Consider the following 21011-nt stretch of genomic DNA (forward strand, 5'->3'; position numbering starts at 1 on the left):
GCAATTAGAGTAAATCGGGCCTGAGTTAAGGTTTATCAAACATTTTTTAAAAAATATTTAAAATTGGGGTTTCCAAAAGTTTCAAAGTTTCAATTGAGCCCTCGAAAGCAGGACTCTGGGGATAAATGGGCGTCAAGCCTGTGTTCAGGTCTCAATGAAAAGTTAGGGCTTCAAGGTAGGGTTGTCAAACCTCACTTAGAGATTCACGTTGGGCTTTGAAGCCCGTGTTGAAGCCCATTTTGCTTCAAATGTTTGATGCCGTGTGTGCCAAGTTGCGTGCATGCATTGGAAACGTCTCCCAAGTGAGTTGTGATCCCAGAGGCCCCCCCCCCCCGGGTGCTGTTGATGGCGCCCCGCGTGGGTCCGTGCCGCAAGTGCGCTGCGTGTCTTTGTTGTGTTTGCTGTGATTCCCACGTGTTTCCACCCAAACCCCACCTCTCTGCCATCGGCCCCCTTCCTCCCTTTCCCGATTAAGCCCGCTTGTGGCGTATCTCACACAGAACCGACCGCCGTTAATGTTTCAGCGAATGGAGGCACCGCCGGAGGGCGACGGCGCCAACAGGCTCGGTGGGCCTGACCTCAACAGCTTCCCCGGCACTCAGCCCGACAACAGCGTGTGAGTACTCGGGCAACTCATTGTGTGGCTCATGTCAGCTGCGATTTGGGCCGGTTCAACGACGCGAGTCATCACGCGACTTGATTATCGACTCATTCAACTCATCAGGCGGACATGTCGGTTGATTCCCGGATGATTCGAATTGGCGAGCGGTTATATACATTCGGGTTTTGATTCGATTTAGTTTCTTGAATCAAAATTAATTTTCCAATTAGAAATCTTTTTTTTTTTCCACCGCTAAACGTCCATTGAGAATGGACTGCTTCAACTCATGGAGTGGTCATGTGCCGCCACAGACCTTCGGACGGCGGCGGTATGACGGAGAGCCAGTCGTGGGTGACCGCCAAAGCCCAGGAGATGTTCCAAAAGACGGGCAACTGGAGCCCCGACCGGCCGTACCCTGACGACTTCCATGACAACCGGAACAACCCGCAGGTATGGCGAGCGCAACGCATATATCTATTTGGGCGGGTTTTATCCGGATACGTTTGTTTTTCATCATGGAGCAACTTCCCGTCTCCTCGTCTTTTTCCAAATTGTTCCTGTAATGTCGCAGTTGATTTGTGCCTCTTTGGTGTCGATGAAACGAGCCGCCCCTCCCCACCCTACTATGGCCATAGCGCCATATGACCCCCCGCCCCTTCCTGCGAGCCGGGCGGACAGTGGTCACGCCTCCTCTCGTTGTGTCCTTGCAGACGGTAGAGATGCGGGAGATGGGGCGGGACGGGTACTCGGACACCGAGCCCTGCCACCCAGTGGATGGGCACGGGCGCACCCTCTCCATGCCCCGCCTCTCAGCAGACAACCAAGTGAGCACCTCCATCAACCCCCAAACAACCTCACTCCCTCCCTCCATCCATCGCCAGTGCCCACCGCCATCCCTTGCCCCGCATGTGACTGCAATTCATTTGTCTCTGAAAATTGATGAGGTTTTACCAACGGGTATCTGGAACGCACTGAAAAGAAGACACGAGAACAGTTCACGCCTTTTTTGAGGGGGTTTTGGTCATGTGACATTGGCAATGCAAGCATGAGGGCACTTTGACATCAATTTCAGTCAATGGCAGGGTGGTGCATAAACTGTCAGCTTCCTTGGATGGGTGAAAACATCAACGCAATATTAATCAGGATACTCTTTTTAGACTGGCATGGGCACATACAACATTTTACTGTCAGGACAATTTTTGACTGGAGTTCTGCTTTAATATTACGAGAATAAAGTTGAAAACAAGTCTTACCTTGAAGGAAAAAAGTACATTTTGAGGATAAACTTTCCAATCCTGATGATAGTTGTATTTTTTTGTAATTTTAGGCTTAAAAAAAGTTTTGTATCATACATTTCATGAGATTAAAGGCAAGGCGAAGCAACTTTATTCACGTAGCGCATTTCATACAAAGGTAACTCAATGTACTTCACAAAACATTTAAAGGCAAATTTAGAAGACATTTAAAAGCAAAGTAGAGAGACAGAAAAAGTACTTGCTTAAAGAACATAGAGCCTATGGTTTTGGAAAAATTGATTGTAGAAATGCTCTAAAAGTCCATCATAGCGATGGGGGGCTTAATTTTTAACCTGGATTTAAAAGCATTTACACTTGTGGCTAACTTCACTTCTGTTAGCAGCTTATTTCTTTTTGCCTTTTTGCACGGCATCATAACAGCTAAATGCTTCTGCACCATGTTGGGCCGGGTCGTAAAATGATCCAATGCAATTCAATGCATTTTTATTTCTTTCGCGACGGCTGCAGAGCTTTCCGGAACATTGAACACAAAATAACAAAGGATACATTCAACGGAGCGCAGCAAGCTAAAACATGGACAATAATACAGTCCTTGAGAGGAACAAAAAAAAGTGATATTTATTGATAAAGTATAAAACGTCACAATCTTTTTCAGTGTGGCCCAAATACTTTTTGAGAGACTTGAAATTTACTTGGTTCTCTCCGCTCTCATTCTCACCCACCACAGAAGCCCCGCCCCCTGACCCCAAACACACACACCCCCTTTCACACATCTACACGCCGTTTCCCTTTACTGCCACATCAGAGCTGTGATGCCCGAGCCTCGTCTCAAGACCAGGTGAAGCAGCATGCGGCTCATGGTTGTCGCTATTGGTCCGGTACGCTCCACGGCAAACTCAACAATTGAATGTTTTCCGATCAGGGGACGTCTACCGTTAACGGCGATCTGTCAAACTCATTTTTGTCACATGTCACTTTGGAGTGACGTATTCTCGCGAAGGGCCGTCAAGACAGAGACAGCAAATAAACCTTTCATTGCTTCATCGCGCTTTGACGAGTTGGCAACAAATTGACGGATTACCAGTTTGAAGTCAACCATAATAGTTTGATCCGTTATTGTTCGGGTGAGTGTCAACATGGTAACAAAGCTGTTTAATCTCAGCGTTATTGATAATACATGACGATTTGACATATCAGTCTCGATTTTAGCAAGGATCGCGCGAGTTGACACGCACCATTTGCTTTCGTGGGCCCCAAACAAAAGACGTGGCGAGCCAGATCTAGCCCCCGGGCCTTGGGTTGACACCGGCGGCCTATTTGATTTCACTTTACAACATTCATGTTGTAATGTGTTCATTTCTGTTAAGTCTTTTTTTTTTTTTTCAATAAATAAATATCAGCCACTTCAATGGGCTCCGTAATTTATAAAATGTCAGTAATCTGTTTGCGATGACGAAGTGGCGACTAACTGGAAAGGATTGGAAGGGGCACAAACAGATTTTTTAATTCTTTTCTCTTCTGCCGTCATTTCCCGCTTCACTTTTCCGCCTCATTCCCACCTGATCCTTGGTGTGTCTGTCCCGTGCGCAATAGAAAAGGCGACGTCCAGTCCTGTGTGTTGCTTTCCTTTTTTTGTGTGTTTTCTTGCCTCTTTCCCACGCTGACCGCCAAACCGCTTTGCTTGTGCGGCTCTTTGTACGCTTTGCAGCGGAGAAGACACGGGCCTCGCGGAAATAACCTGAGTGTATGGCCTCTCGCAGGCTCTAACGTTGCGATTGTTGGACGCGAGGCGTCAGCTGGTGCGTGCACGCCGTCGTTGTTTGGGCTTGGAACTGCAGCAGGGCAGGACTACCCACTGTTTTTTTTTCCATCAGTATTTTTCGCTTTCAATTTTTGGGCTTTTTATTTGAAGGGGGGGGTGTCACCAACTCTGGTTCTCGAGGGCCCCTGTCCTGTATGTTATCGATGTTTTCCCGCCTCCAGCGCCCCTGATTCAAATGCTCAGCTCTGCAGAAGCCTGCTGACGATACTGGTCCTTTTTTTATTTTATTTTTTTTGAGGAGGGAAACATCAAAAACAGGCAGCATAGAGGCCCTCAAGGACTCATTTTGTTCATTTCCTCGATTCAATAATCATACCTTCATTTGATTTGATTTTTCTTGTACCAGATGTTTATTTTGCTTTTATTTAATTTATTTTTATTTCATTGTGTTTTTTTATTTGACTTTACATTTTGGGGGTTATCTGATTTTGTTAAGTTTTGTTCAATGTGAATGTCTTTTTTGAAATGTATTTATTGTATCTTGATTATTTATATTATTTATATAGAATTTGTTTTGGTATTTTATTTACTTTTGCTTTTCTTTTTTTTAACTTATTATCTTTTGTTGTGTAGTATTTCCTGTGTATTTGGCAAGTGTTATCAGATTTTTTTTACTTTTATAATTCCTTTACCTTTTGTTATATTTTATGTCAAAATACATTTTAATTTGAGTATTATTCATTTAATGTTGATTTTTTTTTATTTTTTGATGTTTCCGATTTGCAAAGAGCTACGGTGAAATGTTTTTTTCGGAGCCGCATGGGTGCGCCAGCCGATGCTCGACTCTTCCGGTCGGGTTGGCACACGCCCATCTGGTTCATCAGATCACTGAACCCTTTCGCCCTAATCTGGTGCCAGTTGTGGTTCGCCGCAAGAAAAGGCTTCAAGTGAGGTTCGGGGTTCCAAGTCAGTGTGTTGAAAGCCTGGGTTAAGTTGGGGTTTCAAACAAAGGGGTAAGGTTTTGAAGGAGTGTCTTCTGCCAAGGTTGGCGTTTTCAGATTTCAAGCCCAGGTTTGGGTTTCAACGAAGGCTTTCAAGCATCGATTAAGGTTTCAAATTAGGATAGGTTAAAATTTAATCCTGGGTTAGTGGTTCAAATAAGGGTCTCAACGCTTGGGTTCAGGTTTTAAAAGGAGAGCTTGTTTTAAAATTTGGGGAAGATTCCAAGGTTGAGGGTCCCCAAATCAAGGTTTGAAGCTTGGGCTAAGCTTTCAAATTAGGGTTGAAAGCCTGGGTTTGGAGTTAGGGATTCAAGCTAGGTCAAGGTCTCAACGTCGGCATTTGAAGCCCGATTTAGTGTTCGCTCAGACAAGGAGTGGAGCCTCACATTTCTTTAGTTTGAAGCCTTGGGTAAGGTTTTAGATGTTTTAAGCGTGGATCTGGGGTTTCATGCTGAGTTGGAGCTGGGCTTCTTTCATGTTTTCATCACCTGGACCTGACAAAACTGGAATCAGAATAGCAGCAACAGCTTACTCAATACATCGGTGGCCTGAAGCGTTTTCCCATTTTACGACCTAGGAACAAGACCGCGGTGTCTGGACCATATGTGGGTGATATGATGACACACCGTAGCTCAGGATTGACCAAACTGAGCCCTGGTACCCAACCAGTACTGGCACCAGCTCAGTGGAAAAGGACATGGAAGAAGGTCAACGATCCAGACTCCCGGCAGCATCTCATCTCCTGTTTGTCTGTGCTCCTCTCCCTCATCGGCGACCGTGTCCCGGGTCTCTCAGAACATCGCCGACACCAGTCCCATGAGGCGCTCCACCTCCAGCCTGGTTCACGGGCGCTCGGGCCGAGGCGTCAGGCTGGACGACTACTCCCTCGAGAGGGTGGTGTCCGAGGAGGGGCGGCACGGCGGCGGGGGCCGCCGGCACCGGGACCGAAGCCACCAGACTTCGCAGCGATCCCTCACCAGATACACAGACGCAGACACGGGTGAGTTGCCACCTAAAAGCTTTGGTCCACTCTTGGCATCCCGGACCCGAGAAAGATGGAAGTCCATGTGGGTCTCCGGTGGCTTTGTTGTCTGTACGAACCGTTTGTTTCCACTGCCCATACAGGCCTGGGCACAGACCTGAGCACCACCACGCAGTCGGGCGACCTACCTCCCAAGGAGCGTGAGCGGGACCGGGGCAGGACCAAGGACCGGCGCCACCACCATCACCACCACCATCACCACGGTTCCGTGGACAAAGAGCGCTACGACCGACACGACCTAGCCCACCGACACTCGCACGACAGTCACTGGTCACGCTCACCCAGCGAAGGCCCGGACGGACGAAGCCACAGACAGGTGAGTCACAGGATTGGATCCGATCCGGGGGTCGCGCTCTTCATTTTCATCGCTAATGAATAACTTAACACGGATGCACTGGTATGACTCGCGGGTTTGCCACACAATTTCTCCCCCGTGAGGGGTCACCGGGCAAAAGAATTTGAGAGCCCCTGTTGCTTCTGTGCCCTGCAATTGACGAGTGACCGTCTCCGGGGTGTAACCTGCCAACTGCCCAAAAGTCAGCTGAGTTAGGCTCCATCTCACCTGCTACCCCAAAGAGGATAAGCGCTCGAGCAAATAGACGTACGGATGGAATTGCTGACGTTGGTGCGGTGATCAGTGGTCTTGCTTTGAGCTGTCTCCCCCAAGTTACTGCACCCACTTCTGGAGGTCTATTTCTCTCTTTGCTTTTTTCGCTCGTTCTCTCTGCCCATTTCCCTTTTTGTTTTGGGGTGACTTCTTTGCCTCATGACTGCTTTTGACCAATCGACCGACCGATCCGCCGCGCCGACTGCGCTCTCCTCCCCTCCTCCCTCTCCACTCTGGTCTCTGTTCTCGTCGTGATTTTCCTTGTTTACATTTCTGCTGCAGGGCAGTAGTTCGGTGAGCGGCAGCCCCGTCCCCTCGACCTCGGGGACCAGCACTCCGCGGAGAGGCCGTCGCCAGCTGCCACAGATGGGCCGGGCCGCCTGCGCTCGCCGTCCCCGCGGCACTTCTCCCCGCCGGACCACGACAGGGGCTACCACCACCGGCCGCCGTCCCGTCAAGCCTCTCCCCACCATGGGGGCTCCTCGTCCAGGCACGGGTCGCCCCGATCCCCCAGGCACCAGTCCCCCCGCTCGCCCGTTCACGGTTCGCCGCGCTCCCCGCACCGAGGCCGTTGGAGCGGACCTCCGCTGGGGGACAGTCTGGAAGGGGACGGGTCCTTCTACGAACGCGACTACGAGTACAAGCGGCACCACGAGCCCCCGGCGTATGAGCAAAGCCTCTCCCACGGCAACCCCCACCCGCACGCGGGCAATCCCCACCCGCACCCCCGCTCGCCCAGGACTGCCCGCCACGGGCCCCCACCTCCGCCGCTCCCTCACCCCCATCCGCGCCGGGTGCCCAACGGCTACCGCTCGTCCTCGCCTTCTCCGCATCGAAGAGGGCCGCCCGGGGCACCCCACCCGCACCACCGGACCCCTCATGCCCGCGGACCCCGCAAAGGCTTGCATGAACCTTACAGCGAGACAGATGAGGACGACTGGTGCTAGCAACCGGATGAGGGCGGAGAACGGCAACCTCCGGCGTTATGGCCTCGTGTATGTGAACTTGATGGGGGCGGGGCGGAGGGTCCGGACATCCGCCCGAGGACCAACCCAGCCTTCAGCCCCGGAACTCTGTGAGTGAGAGTGCGGGGCAGAGACCAAGGGGGCAAGGTGCTTCAAGCGGTCTGACGAAACGCGAGACGGCTCAGGACAGTGGGACCGCGCTCCCCAGAATCCTCTGCTGGGATGCCGAGCTGCAGGCAGAAAACTTCCATCAGGGGTCCTGACGAACGGTCAGGGGTTCTGAGACCCAGACTGCTCATCGCGTTTGGCTGAATCCTTCTTCTTCTTCTTCTTCAGGTGACTCTGGGAACTCTCCAAGCGGGCTTCACTCACCTTTTATAAGGAACACGAGTTCCTAAAAAGCCAGGCCCTTTTCCCTCACCCCAACCAGACCTTTCCATGCCAAGCTTTGCCTCCAGGAAAAATCACGCTCAAGAACAAAACTTTTACACCACGTGATGTTGAGCGCTCCCACCCCCACAAGGACAGAACCAGGAAGCTCCGCCTCTTCTGCAAAAACCAGCCAATCCCAGCGCTGGAGGATATTTGATGAGTTTTATCATCTCTGTTTACTGTTCACTGTACAGACTCTCTTTGCGTGGGTATGATGTCACTTCCTGTCTGGTGATGGGGGGGACAGGAAGTGACATCACGTGGCAGAAAGGGCGGAGAAGAGTAAAGCAAGGACCAACTCATTTCTTCAGTATTTCTTCTCTCGATTGCTTCTCGTTCTTCTTCTTGGACATTGGAAGCTCGATTCTTCGATTTGACCTTTTTTGGGATGGAAACGTGTGCATGATTGATTCAACCCATACGGGAGAGGAAGCCGAACCCCACATTTTTGGGACCTTGGGGGTCGGCGGGGCTTTACGGTAACTTTGCATTTACGTTGACAAAAAAAAAAAGAAGACAAGAATCTCTCTTCTCTCTTCGACTGTTTCTCTCTGTGACGCTCGCTCGGCACCTGGAAGGAAAGCAGCCTTTGTGCTCGGATGTTTAGTTGGATGGGTCTCGGATGTTGGAGGCTTTGCTCAGAGAGAGAGAGAGAGGGAGCAGAGGGGAAGTGAACTTGGAGCGCCCGTTATTTAGTGTTGTTCATGATGATAGTCTCGATAAAAATGTCCATGCAGAATGAAAACGATGTTGATGATTGTTAGCGCCGTTGCCGTAGAGTTGTTGTCACCTTCTTTGTTATCCCTCCAAGTACACCAAGTCCATCTTGTTTACATCCTTGAAGTCAGGGCTGTCCAAACCTTGTCTTCCGAGGGCCGTATACAGAAAAATCCAAGGCTGCACGGAGCCACTCTGACATTCTTCCCATCTCATTTAGCGAACCCGTCCAAAGTACTCCCATCAGCGTTGGTAGGTATGCGGAAAAACACGAGAATCAATCCACCGCAGTACCGAGCAGCAGCACTTTATGCGTTCGGTAGAAAGTGAGGCCAACGATCGGAATTCATCGCTGTCAGCGGTTGATCTTTATTTCTCGGGGCATTGTGACTTGGCGTTTTTTTCTTATTTTAGTGACGTGTGATTGGTGGGAAATGTTGTGTGAGAGATGCCAGTCAGTGTCATCATCGAAGTTTTACAATGCAGGCAAACAACAATTGTGAATGGACGCTGGGTCGCAAATGGCCCCCGGGGTCATAGTTTGGACAGCCCTGCCTTACGCTGACGATCCCGGCTCCCACGTTTCAGGCTGGTTCGCGGCGGGGGGGCAGGGACTTCATTTAGTTCTTGTCCTACCGACACCCTAGGACAAAAACGGTTGTAAAAGGTTTTGGGTGATGAGGTGGGCGGCCCTCTTTTTTGTCGTCGCCTTGTCGGTGAACTGAGCAGCACGACTGCTCAATTTAGGACTTCGCTTTGGACCCTTCCACCCTGTAAGGACACTTCTGGTCCCCTCCGCACCAACAGTGACCTCCTCAGCCCGAGCCCTCCCCTCAGGTCTGGACTAGATACCAGGAACCATGCGAGGTTGTAGCACAGCCGAATCCCCCTCTGCCAAAAACTGGCATCAGTATTCGACAGCCTTTGCGGCCACATTCAGACGGACACTGGACATGGTGTGAACCCGTTGCCCTTCTTTTGGTCCTGCTTTCGATAGAATCTTCTAGAACTAGATGATCAACAACGATAGGTATTCTGAGTTTAGGTATAACTGTAGCCGTAGTTCTCACTAGCTTTTTGAATTGGTTGCCGCTCTTGGACTTGCACTCTTACTAATCCCAGATCTCCCCGAAACCCGTAGTCCACGACGTTTTGACTCTATGCAGATCTCACGAGCGTCCGTCCGGTTTCTGCAGGAACCGCGAGACCCGGATCCCTGACAAAAGCCCAACAAACGGGTGACAGTTGGCACCCACTTGCACATTTATCTGCTGCGAGACCCCCTGCCTGCATCTGTTGCCTCCCACTTTCCCGGCACGATACGTGTTGGCCTCCGAGGCCTCCAAGTAGAGCACAGACTTGCTAGATATTTGCCTCTGTTTGGCAGGAAGTGAAAGGGGCAGGGCACAACCTGGAACCCTGTCCGCAGTTACTTCCCCCGCAATCCTGGACCCTGACAGAGCCGCAGTGCCTTCTGTACCTGAGTCACATGAGTCATCTGCCACCCAAGCCCTCCCGGCCCCCTCCTGCCCGTTATATTCCTTAAGATCAATAACACTACGCCTTAAATGTCCCGCCGGTGGTCCTAACACCGGGCCCACACATGACTTTTACTTTGACTTTATTGTTAAAACATGACAACTCTTTTTAAAATCTAAAACGAGATTGTTTTTTTCCCGCAACTTTTCAATTGTGATGGCATTTAGGGGCACACATGGCACAGCGATACCTTGACTTAAGAATTTAACATGTTCTGTGACTGAGGTCCAAACTCAGTTTGTTTGTATCTCGATTTGCAAGTCGGTCGCCGAATGCCCGCTGCGAATCTCAACCCTGCTCTTACTTCAAATTTTGTCTCGAAACACTGCAGAGGTGATTCAAGTAGTCAATACCTATTGGTCCCCCTCAACACACACACATCAATGAACTCTGGGGGAACAAAAGATACTTCTATGATGATTAACAACCTTATGATGGAAATTCTTCCTGGCAAGCAAAGGGCGGCAGAAAAAATACACAAACAAAAACTTTTTATGATGATTATTAGTATTATTTATTCAGATGAACCGTTTACAGTTCGTTGAAAGTGCAATATGTTACCCATCCCTGGTCTGGAGAATCGCTACTACTGTTTTTTTCTGCAAACTGCATTCCGTACAACACCTGGGCTCTTTTGAAAGGTATTCACGTCGGCATAGCACTCCTTTGTATCTTTAGCCTTGGACTTGTGTTTGCCCTTACATGTAAACAGAAAGATAAAGGCATTGTCCCTTTGCCAGTTTGGACCATTTGTGTACCTTTTCTAACCATACCAAGTACTTGTTTGTACCTCCAGGTTCAACAGTGGACCCTGTTGGGTACGTCACAAGAAGTGGCACCTTGGAGAACAAAAACGAACCTCGACAGAACCCTTTTTTGTCTGACCGTGTACTTAAGCTTTCTTTCAAAGTCAAGGTAACACTGTGCTGAAGTTCTTGTCTAGTTAGTGTTCAGATTTTGTGGCGGCTAATGGATCCGAGATGTGTGAAAAGCTCACTTCCTTCGTTGTTTGCGTCGCGGCTGTTGGGTTTGGCGCGTGTGGCGTTGCGGGTCGGCAGCGTGTGGACAAACATGTAACTCAAGGGCTCTTTGCAAAACATCATGCGGGTTTTCTTGTACAGTTTGAGTTCTGCCAAAAGTCGTGCTTATGTAGCTCAAGCCACACAATGTGCAGCACTAGCTGTGTGCATGCGTGTGCGTGTTGGGGAAGGGCGGGGTTATTGGGGCCAGTGGGCACGGAAGGTAGGCGTCCCGTGTACCGTCTTGGGGGCGGCGGATGTTTAGAAGGGCATTAGGGCAGCAATCAGCAGTAATTTTCCATAAAAGGCACTGGGCCGCCATATCACCTCATGCTATGATGTCATCACGAGCGCCTGACAGATTAATTGTCCAGCCGATTTAATCGATATTTGCATTTTTTTTTTTAATTGGCAAAAATCAGCTGATTTTATTTGGTCACGGTTTTTACCTTTTTATTTTTTCCACGTCCAATAACCAATAAACCAAAAAAAATCTGCATTTCATTGGCCGATTTTTGCCATTTTTTTCCCCTCTCTTTTGTCATTTTTAACCAATCCTAAACGACAAAGTATTGTCAAACAGTCATTTGTTCCACCTGTAATTCATACCTTTGTTGTTGTAAGCGTCAAGGGACCAAAATATGTTATTTTAGTCATTGTATATATTAGAAATTAATCGGACAATGAATCGGCTCTCGGAGTTTGACAAGTATCGGCATCGTTATCGACAAATCCAAATCAGTCAGGCCCTAATCATCATCACCACAGTGGTGTCATCACATCATGGCGTTATCACTACTGTATGTCAACACGTCTCAACCACATGGAGGAATTCACTTTGTGTGTATGCACGCACCTGTGTGTGTGTGTTACAGTAATATTTGAGTAGCTGTTTGCTGTGATAGATATGTTATTTGAAATGAACAGATATGTAGAAATAATCAATTAAAAAATAGATTAAAATAATTTTGAGCCTGCTGATGGTGCAGTGAAGACAGTACTGAAAAGCAGAATGCAAGCGCACTGAAGTACTTAAGTCATTTTTACCATTGCAGTATTATCAAAAGGACGTAGCTAGTTTATTTTTATGTTCTATTAGTTATTGGGAAAAGTATTTTTTACGTTATCTTCAATTAATTTTTAAATATAAGCATTGACGTATTTTTTTTTATTAGTCATAAATATAAATGTTATCATCGATGTATTTGTGAACTTATTGAATCCGTTTTTCATTTCAATTTTTTTTCTCCAAATAGCCCAACATGAAAGCAGTTACTGTTTGTGGCCTTTAATGGTGATTATAGGCACTTAAAAACGACGCACTTTGATGACTTTCAACGGTTGCGCAAGTGGATGTGTGTGCGTGTGTCTCCCTGTGTCCGTCCTCCACTCACCTCTCGCCCCCGCCCCGCCCCTCTCCTCTCTCCGTTGTCCACGTCGACTCTGTAAATTTTCATGTACGCTTTGAAGCATAAAGTTATGTCAGTGGAGATCAATGACATCTGCCTGTCCTCGTCTTGTCTCTCATCAAACTTTAAATAAATAAATAAATAAATAAATAAATACAAAATCACATGCATGCAGTACCCATCAAGGCCACACGGAGGTGGTCTTTACCTGCCGCGATGTAACGAGGCTTTCATTTTAAGATGACACGATGGCAAATTACGAATTTCACCCTCCTCAAAAGAGTCCACGTTTCGCCGTACAAACAAACAATACAAGTTAGTTTTGGAGATTTTTTATTTATTTTTTTTTTTTTTAGGATTTTGTTGTGATACTTACATTTGAGTTCGAGTGCAAGATGACAACAAAATGACGTGTTGTAAAACACCAAAAACACCGGCTTCTGAGCAAAAAGAGGAGAAAGCAATCCTTTTATGAAAAAAACATGCTAGCAGTCGGCGCGTGGCTGAAGTTGAACATGAGTAGATTTTTTTTACATGCCGTTTGTCATTGACTCCACAAATTGTTTTTCATGAAACACTTTTTTTGCAAAGCATTTTGATAAGCGTCAATTACACGCACATTTTAGGTATTTGCGGCCGGTCCGGTTCCAGTCAGGATTCTTGTATAATGTGCCATGTATATTCTGAAACAAACAAGAGAGAATGAATAATTATACCTCCCCACCCCTTAAAATGTATGTTATTCCAAAAAAAATAAATAAATAAACATTTGACTTTATAGATTTTTAAATTGAGTTAGCTTTGAATTTGAAACGGGTCAATTTGACACACGCCACAACAGCAGGGCAGATTTTTTTTAATGGGGTGTTTAAATGCAAAAATTGGTCAGTTTGACCCAGAGCAACACAAAAAATTAGGGCTAAGGTTGACTGAATTTCAGGTTTGAAGTTCAAAGGCAAGAAAGTACTTGCATCCATCCATCCATCCATCCATCCTGCCTTGTTTCCATCCACCCTGCCTTCCATTCCAGCCACCATGGCAACTACTGGACTCAGTAGAACCCAAGCCAGTGCCAAAATAGAAACTCACTCGTCAAGTTGGGGATTCCAAAAAGACTAAATGAAGCTTACATGGTAATTTGAAGCGAAATAAAGATCGTTATTTAATTAATTACAGATTTTGCATGTGCAACGTGCATGCCACTATGTGGGGTAAACTTCAGGAATTGCAAAAAAAAAAAAAAGAAATACGATGTGTGTGTTATATATACATGTTTTTAAAAGCAATGTGTTTCTTTATTTCCTTCTATTTTTAAAATTAAAAAAATTTCAACTGCGCCAAAAAAAACATTGAAAATATTTTTTAAAATTGACCAAAAAAATCCTCAGAAAAAAAATAGAAAGTGACTACAAAAAAACAGACATTGGTGATGAGTTCAAAGAATCTTTGTTATTTCATGCGAGGGAACAACCAGAACACTTGAACAATAAACAAAATTTGAAGCGTATGCAGCTGCTTGAACTTGAATCTGGTGATGTTTTGTTTCCGACTGAAGAAATCCCATCTTCTTCTTCTTCTTCTCTCCTCCTTTTCTCCCAGGCTTTGTCTCTCTCTGTCTGTTTTTTCTTGCCCGCCATCTTTTCTCTTTGGTTTCTGGATCTTCTCTGCTGTTTCTACCTGCAGTGCATTTTGTAATTTCCAAACACAATTCTTCCTCATGTGGCTGAATAAAACCAGAGAGAATGCATTGTACCAGCCCCGCCTCTGCTCTCCTGCTTCTTGGTGTGCTCAGATAACGCGACTCAATTCATACAAAACTCATTTGTGTATATATGCAAAATAGAATTCGGAGACCTCCGCCAAGGCAGAATGTGGACCTTTGTAGATACAAGTCTCATGCCTGAATTTGGGGGGAAAAGATAAAGAGGAAAAAAAAACGAATCACCAAAAAGCCAGTTTCACTCTTCAAAATATATATATTTTTTTATAAGTAGACCCACAAAAAAAAGAAGTTTCTCCACCTGAAAACACAGAGAAAGTCTACTCTTTTGCCCGAAAATGGATTTTGTGAAACTGTTGTAGTTGTGGTCAAATGAGCTGTTGTGTGCAAAATACGCCAAAGGGATGCATCGTGTGTTCGCAAAAACTAAAACGTCCTCACACTGCAGCATCATTCGCCTCATCTTCTTCCTCCTCATCTGCGTCCGACGCTACGTCACTGATATGTTCCAAGCGACGAGACGCACACTTTACACCCACCGACGCAGTCTCGCCCCCTCCCTCCTCCGTCACGTTTTACTGGCGTTTCTTCTTCCCTCTGCAGTCCCCCTCCTCCTCCTTCTCACATCTGTCTGTTCGACGTCCACCTCCTCAAACACACACACACACAGCCCAAAATAAACACCTCCTACACATTCTGTTGCAACAGCGCATCACTTCCTGTCTCGGTCTGCCACACAAACACACACAGTTGCCCGTTCACATTCATTGTTAGTCAACACTCGGCTATTAGTACAAGCACACGTACACGCGCACAAGCGCGCGCGCGCACTGATGGTGATACTTCCTCCCCCCTCAAGGCAAACGACTCACTTCCTGTGCATCAAATGTCCTCTCACCATCCACTTCATGGGTTACACTCCCTCAAATGAGATACAAAGGCAAAACAGAGTTCGTGGACGGCGGGATAAGAAGCCGCCTTTCGAAAAAAATGCCTATTTTCTTTTAAAAAAAATTGTAATAATAATGTCAGTTGAGGGATTCGTTGTTTTTAATGGATGGTTGTACTTTACAAAGGCAAAAGGAGAGACTGATTCTGTTTGAACGCAGCTTTATTGAAAGGAGAAAAAAAGAATGTCTGCACGCAGCACGATCGAGAGCACACTCCTCGTAACTAAAATCACTTCCGGCTTCACTTACCTCAACAGCCAATCAGAACCAATCCACATAAAAATATGTCTAAGCAATTATTAAAAACAGAATGTAATTTAGGTATTCTTAACATGAAATAATATGACGCTCAGACATAAAATGATAATAATTAATAATATAACGTAAGCTTACAATAATAATAATTGAACCTCCACTTCTGAATGTCTCTTTTTACGAACGATTTGAGTTACGCTCTGTTAACCCTTTCACGCACCCTGTAACCTGATAACATGATAAAATGTCCACTGGAGTCACCGCCGTCCCTGAAAGGGTTAACAGTGAATCTTCGCAGTGGTCTTCGCGTGCACCAGAAATATAGACAAAAATGATAAACAGGGGCCCTCGGCGCCGTCTTCCTCATCGAACAGAACCGAGTTGATTTGTTTTCGGCGTTCGTTTGAGACGAACCGAAAGATGCATTTCCGGTCTGGCCACTTTCGGTTAGTGCTTCACAATAAAAGCTTATTTTGCATCTGTTGATGGAAATTGCACTTCCACCTTCTTGATCACAAATCACAACTCTCGTAGCCTTTGAGTTTGGGAATAGTGTTGTAAAAGAGATCTGAAAAGCATTTAATTTATGTAAAAATTCGGATATCGAATCGACCGTCTGTATGTTGTTTATTGAAATGTAGCGTCGCTTTAAATAAGACAACAAGTGGTTAATGTCAGTGTAATTAGGTCCAAAAAGCCCGCTCACGTATGTTGTTGCAAAGTGGAAGTTCCAGTGATGTGCAATACTGCACCCTGCAAGCTGGTGATTATATGAGCGAGGCAATTAAAAACACTTCTCACACGATAATGAGACATCACGTCATATTTTTTTAAAATTAGAAAGTAGCATAAAAAAGTTTCCTACCACTGAAAAATGTTTCAAATGTACTCAATTTGATTTCATCAAGTGGTTGCACGAAATAAAATGATCTGGATCTAGATATTATTTTAAGTACAATAAATGGATCCAGATTTTATTTGAGCTTAATCTGCCTATCAGATTTTTTTTCAGTGTGGATCCAAGTTTTCCACAATCAACCAATGAATTACAAAAGACACAGACATAATGACAGAAAAAAATATTTTTTTAAATTAAATTTTAATACTTGAATCAGAATTTCCCCATGTGAATATAGAAGAAGACTATTTTTTTATTGGGGAAGCTGCAGTCCTCCCATTTTCCCCTCCCCAGGTAAAGTTAATGAGCAATAAATAGCATGTTTTGTCATATGGCATGCTTTGTCAAATTGCATGTTTTGTTTTGTTTCTTTCATTATCTATTCTTACCCACACGCTTGTAAATAATAAAATAATAAATACATTAAAAAACACACTGATGGGTAAGTGTATATGACTTGGCTAGAAGTGATTAATTGCATTGCCATTCATTTCAATGGGAAGCACTACTTTGACTTATGACATTTCAGGTTACAAACGGGTTTACGGAACCAATTACATTTGTAACTTGAGACTCCACTCTAATTCGAAAATCAGCAGAATATGTACACAAGAAGTACGTCCAAGTAAACACATTTGAATGGTAAATAAATCCTGCAATATAAAACCAAATGTGCAATCTTCAAAGAGGGTATCTAACCCCCCCCCCCAGCCACCCCGCAAAGTGGGAGAAGATGCCCCCTATCCCACCAAGTCATTTTTTGTGTGTGTATTTTAGCTGCATCTTTGTTATTTGTAATACAAACAACATCCAGGGTTGATTTTTGGTTCAGCAGCAAGATGACGTCATATGTTTTTCCACAGGTCAGAATGTTCCACACCGGTTCATTTCCTTTAGTCATACATGTTCGAGCCGCCTCGACTTCCGCTTCCTTCCATCCCGCTGTTCTATTTTTAAGCCTCCGCTGGACGTCACTGCAGCGCTCCGTGTGCATGTGTGTGCGCGCTTTTGGCATCTGCATCACAGGACACTCTTAGCATGCGCAGCACATCTGGGCGAAGAACAAATCAAATGGTTTTCCTTCCGATGGCCAGATATTCTGAAGTTAATTGTGCTCAAAAGTAATATATTCATTCATTCCCAACCATCTAGTGTCTTCATTTCACAGTCTCTTGTCTGCCCAGCTTCCAGACGTGTCTGAATAGATTTCGTCCAATCAGATTTCAGCTTCGAATGTGTTGCCAAGTAAACATGATCTGCTTGCTTCTGACAAACACGCAACATAAAAATAGCTGTTTTCTTCTTTTTTTCTTTTCTTATCCAATCTGATTTTACATTCACCTCTGTGCGCCTCTTGTACAATTGAGGGACTGTTAAGAAAACCGACTGATCTTGAGTAATGTACAAAGATGTTAGGGTTAGTTATTAATTCACTCGCATGTTGCTGACTTTCAGCTTCCTCAAATATTACAAACACCTGTTCTTTTTCATTGGCTCTCATTGGAAGGTGTATCTAATGATGTGTCGCGCTAGTGTGTGGGTGTTGAATCACGCCTGGAGGATGTGATTCACAATTCTGTTGTAATCCACAGGAAGTGGAGTGACCACGTGTGTGTGTGTGTGTGTGTGTGTGTGTGTGTGTGTGTGTGTGTGTGTGTGTGTGTGTGTGTGTGTGTGTGTGTGTGTTAGATTAGCAAAGCCTGTTTTATGGTGGACACACTGGAGGATTGACCCACATTAGCGACTTCCTGTCTGGACAACAATCACCACCACAGAGGCGCTGACTTGTTCACTTGAAAACTCATTTATTAACACCACAAAAAAAGCAGCTTTACATGTGAGGTATATGACGTCATTTGGACATTCATGGAAATACACACAAATTCACAAAAGATGCAAACGGCATCTTTTTATTTTTTTAGTTTTTTTTAAGCACCATGTTGTTGGTCCACAGCAGCAGTGTCCAGGCGAGTGTGTTGGGTAAACACCTCATTTCTGTTATGAGTCACTGCGTGTCCTGGCGAGTCCACCGTGTGTTCGTGTGACTCAGCTGGAAAGTAAGTGGTCGCTCGTTCGACACGAACCGAAGCTCCTCCACGCAGGGCCCCCTCGCCCGGGGAGCTCTCTCCACTCGGGCCGGCCGGGGATCATTCCCGTCCCGTGACCGTCGACGTGGCCTCCAGGCCGCTTCCAAAGTGTAGGGAAAACAGCGCTCCATGTCCCGTGGAGCCTCCGCGTCTCGCACCTCTCAGCAGGCCGGTATGACCCGGTTCAGGGAGAGCGAGGTGAGGGACTCGGCGGGGCCGATTCGGCAGCTGACCGGCGGCGGTGGCGGCAGCGCGGCGTGTCGCTCCTCCCCGGGCTCCAGCCTCGCCCTCTTACTAGGGAGGAAGTGCGGCGCCACCGACGTCTTCCCCCGCCGCTTCCTCGAGCACCTCGTCGGGCTCTGGTTCTCTTTGTCCTCGGCGGGTTCTCCCTCTTCCTCCCGGTGCGCACCTCCCCGCGCTGTCAGGCTCAACTCGGCGGAGGTCTCGTCCGGCTGGGGCCCCGACTCCAGGTCGAGCTCAGCCGGCTCCTCCGGGCTTGTGTCCATGGGTTCGGCCGGTGGCACCGACGAGTGATAGATGTCCCGAGCGGAGCGCATGACCAGGGAGAGGAGGAGGCTCCGGTGGAGTCTCAGGCCGCCTCGCTGGCTCCGGGACGCGTACAGCTTGCTTATGGACACGGCAAGAATCCGCCGGGCCTCCGCATTCACCTCCATTGTTGTCTCCGTTGTTGTGTCACTCATTGTTTCCTTGACCTTATGTTACTTCCTTGTTGTTGTTTTTTTCCCCCTTACACAAAACGACCTCGACGGACGACTTACGAAAACAACAACAAAAAGTTGACTTTCAAAAGTTTCGTTATCGGTTCTTTTTATTTCTGTAAAACAAACCTTCTTCACGTTCACGACGGCGCAGAGTTGAGAGCGTGAGAGGCAGGGAGACAATTTATCTACTCTGTGACGTCACGCCGAATTCCTCAGGCAGTGACAAAACAGGCACCGCCCACACCTGCCACACACAAACACGCTCACACAAACGCATGCACGCGCGCACACGCCATCTGTTCTGTCTAGCCCGAATTCTCACCCTTCTCGACTTTTAACTTCTCTTTCCGCATTGCGCTTTAGGAACGCATTTCGCCTCGAAAGATTTTTAAGTTATGATCGCAAAAACAGTTGTGTTATTTTCAGGTTAGTGATGATTAAATGACATGTAAAAAAAAAAAAACATTAAATTATTTAGTCAAAGCTGTTTTCGCACGATAACGACGGGAGGCTGAGGTTGAATATGTTTTAGATTACTTTGAGCAGGGATCCAAAGGATAGTTTCGCTGAATGATGTCACGTGTTTATCTTCTGGTTACTCGGCAGCTCGGAGAATTTGCGTCTGGGTGAGGAAGGAAGAAACGGGGGGGGGACGTCTCAAATTTCACGGGAGTTTCTCTCGGGCGCACAGATGACTCACTACGTCACTCCCCTGCCATATATGGCCTATCCGGTTGTAAAGTCCCGTCGTGGTTGTGCAGAGGGGAGGGGGGAATACGTGCAGTGGAAAAGCGGTGACGTCACCACCCCTCCCCCAGTACTCCTCTGGCTTCCTCCTCCCTCACCAGCTGTGGTAACGTCACCAGAGCACCATATATGGTGAGACGGCCGCTGTAAACAAGGTTACCCAGGTTACCAGGTGGCGGGTCAAAAGGCAGTGTTCGTCATGACGCCTTAATGGTCCGTCGGAAATGATCTATGTTACAACTGGAGTGCGTTTAAAAAAAAAAGTGCTCTATAAATACCGTTAAATTGAGAGTGTTGCGATGACACACTTCAGGCGCATTTAATCTGAAGTGGTAAAAATACTCTATACTTCTAAAAGTACAGATACTGTATAAGAAAAAAAAACTACGCTGGTAGAAGTCATGATTCAATTGCTTGTATTTAAAAATGTTTTTGGTCAATAATACCCTCGTAATAATTGTGGATATCAAATTAGGAATTACAGATCTTTCCAAAATGTATTCTCAACCTGTCTGACATTTTTATGTTTTGCACCATTCGCTTTTGGATCAAAAACATGTTACAGGTTGAACGAATTATAGGCAGCTAATGTGTGATGACATGGATATTTTTAACCCCTAACCATAACACAGTACAGAGGTCGCAAACCTTTTTTTGCGCCAGACCTGTTTTACGTATAGAAATGTTTGGATGGACAGTCATACAAAAAAAAAAAACAAAGTATTAAAAATGTTTGTATTTTGCTGTCAAATGTCAAAAAGGGTTAAATATGACCCCAAAAGTATCGATCGATCAACTTTGTGATGTCACCCAAATGCAGCACGCTAGTTTATGTCTTCCTTTCCAGACGTAGCTGCTCCTATCGTTGCATTTTGGTATGTATGCTATCCCTCCGCACAGCTGCAAAAATAGACACGCTAATACAAGCCACCGCAACACGTGTTGTGTAAACTCACCCGTAGCATTCGGACCATCACCTAAAGCCGAGCTATTTTGTACTTGATTGGTATTATTGTAGGGCCAAATTATTTTCAAGCAACTTGGATCATATCTGGTTAATGCTAATTAGAACATTATTTCATGTATTTGTAGACACCCCCTTGAAAGTGCATCATCGTAATCATCATAATCATAGTTTTTTATATTAGTCAATTATATTTTTCATTCTTCGAACTTATTTTGTAATTGAAATTTCCAATCTCAATTGTTTTTTTATGCCCGTTGCCGGGGGAATGATTTTGGTTTGTTCTTTATTGATATAAATTTTTTTCCATATGTTGTA

General features: G+C 46.0%; 2 protein-coding genes across 2 annotated transcripts in view; one reads left to right on the forward strand and one right to left on the reverse strand.

Annotated features, from left to right (window-relative positions):
- Nucleotides 1-12442, forward strand: part of LOC109511054 (voltage-dependent P/Q-type calcium channel subunit alpha-1A-like) — a 34209-nt gene extending 21767 nt beyond the window's left edge. Inside the window, exons 14-19 of the mRNA XM_019861789.1 lie at nucleotides 501-616; nucleotides 913-1051; nucleotides 1312-1425; nucleotides 5416-5620; nucleotides 5746-5978; nucleotides 6552-12442. Of these exons, the coding sequence (XP_019717348.1) occupies nucleotides 501-616; nucleotides 913-1051; nucleotides 1312-1425; nucleotides 5416-5620; nucleotides 5746-5978; nucleotides 6552-7352 (1608 nt within the window). The 3' untranslated portion in view covers nucleotides 7353-12442. The remainder of the gene's footprint in view (nucleotides 1-500; nucleotides 617-912; nucleotides 1052-1311; nucleotides 1426-5415; nucleotides 5621-5745; nucleotides 5979-6551) is intronic.
- A 5512-nt stretch (nucleotides 12443-17954) lies between these two features.
- Nucleotides 17955-19316, reverse strand: ier2b (immediate early response 2b). The gene has a single exon (XM_019861806.1). The coding sequence runs from the start codon at nucleotides 18959-18961 to the stop codon at nucleotides 18422-18424; it is 540 nt and encodes a 179-aa protein (XP_019717365.1). The 5' UTR covers nucleotides 18962-19316; the 3' UTR covers nucleotides 17955-18421.
- Between the last annotated feature and the right edge of the window lie 1695 nt (nucleotides 19317-21011).

The sequence above is a fragment of the Hippocampus comes genome, unplaced genomic scaffold, assembly GCF_001891065.2.
Source record: "Hippocampus comes isolate QL1 unplaced genomic scaffold, H_comes_QL1_v1.1 scaffold7, whole genome shotgun sequence".
NCBI classification, from domain to species: Eukaryota; Metazoa; Chordata; class Actinopteri; order Syngnathiformes; family Syngnathidae; genus Hippocampus; species Hippocampus comes.

What these genes read in the sequence shown, in the direction of transcription:
- ier2b (XM_019861806.1), bottom strand. Translation starts at nt 18,961, where the DNA reads ATGAGTGACACAACAACGGAGACAACAATGGAGGTGAATGCGGAGGCC.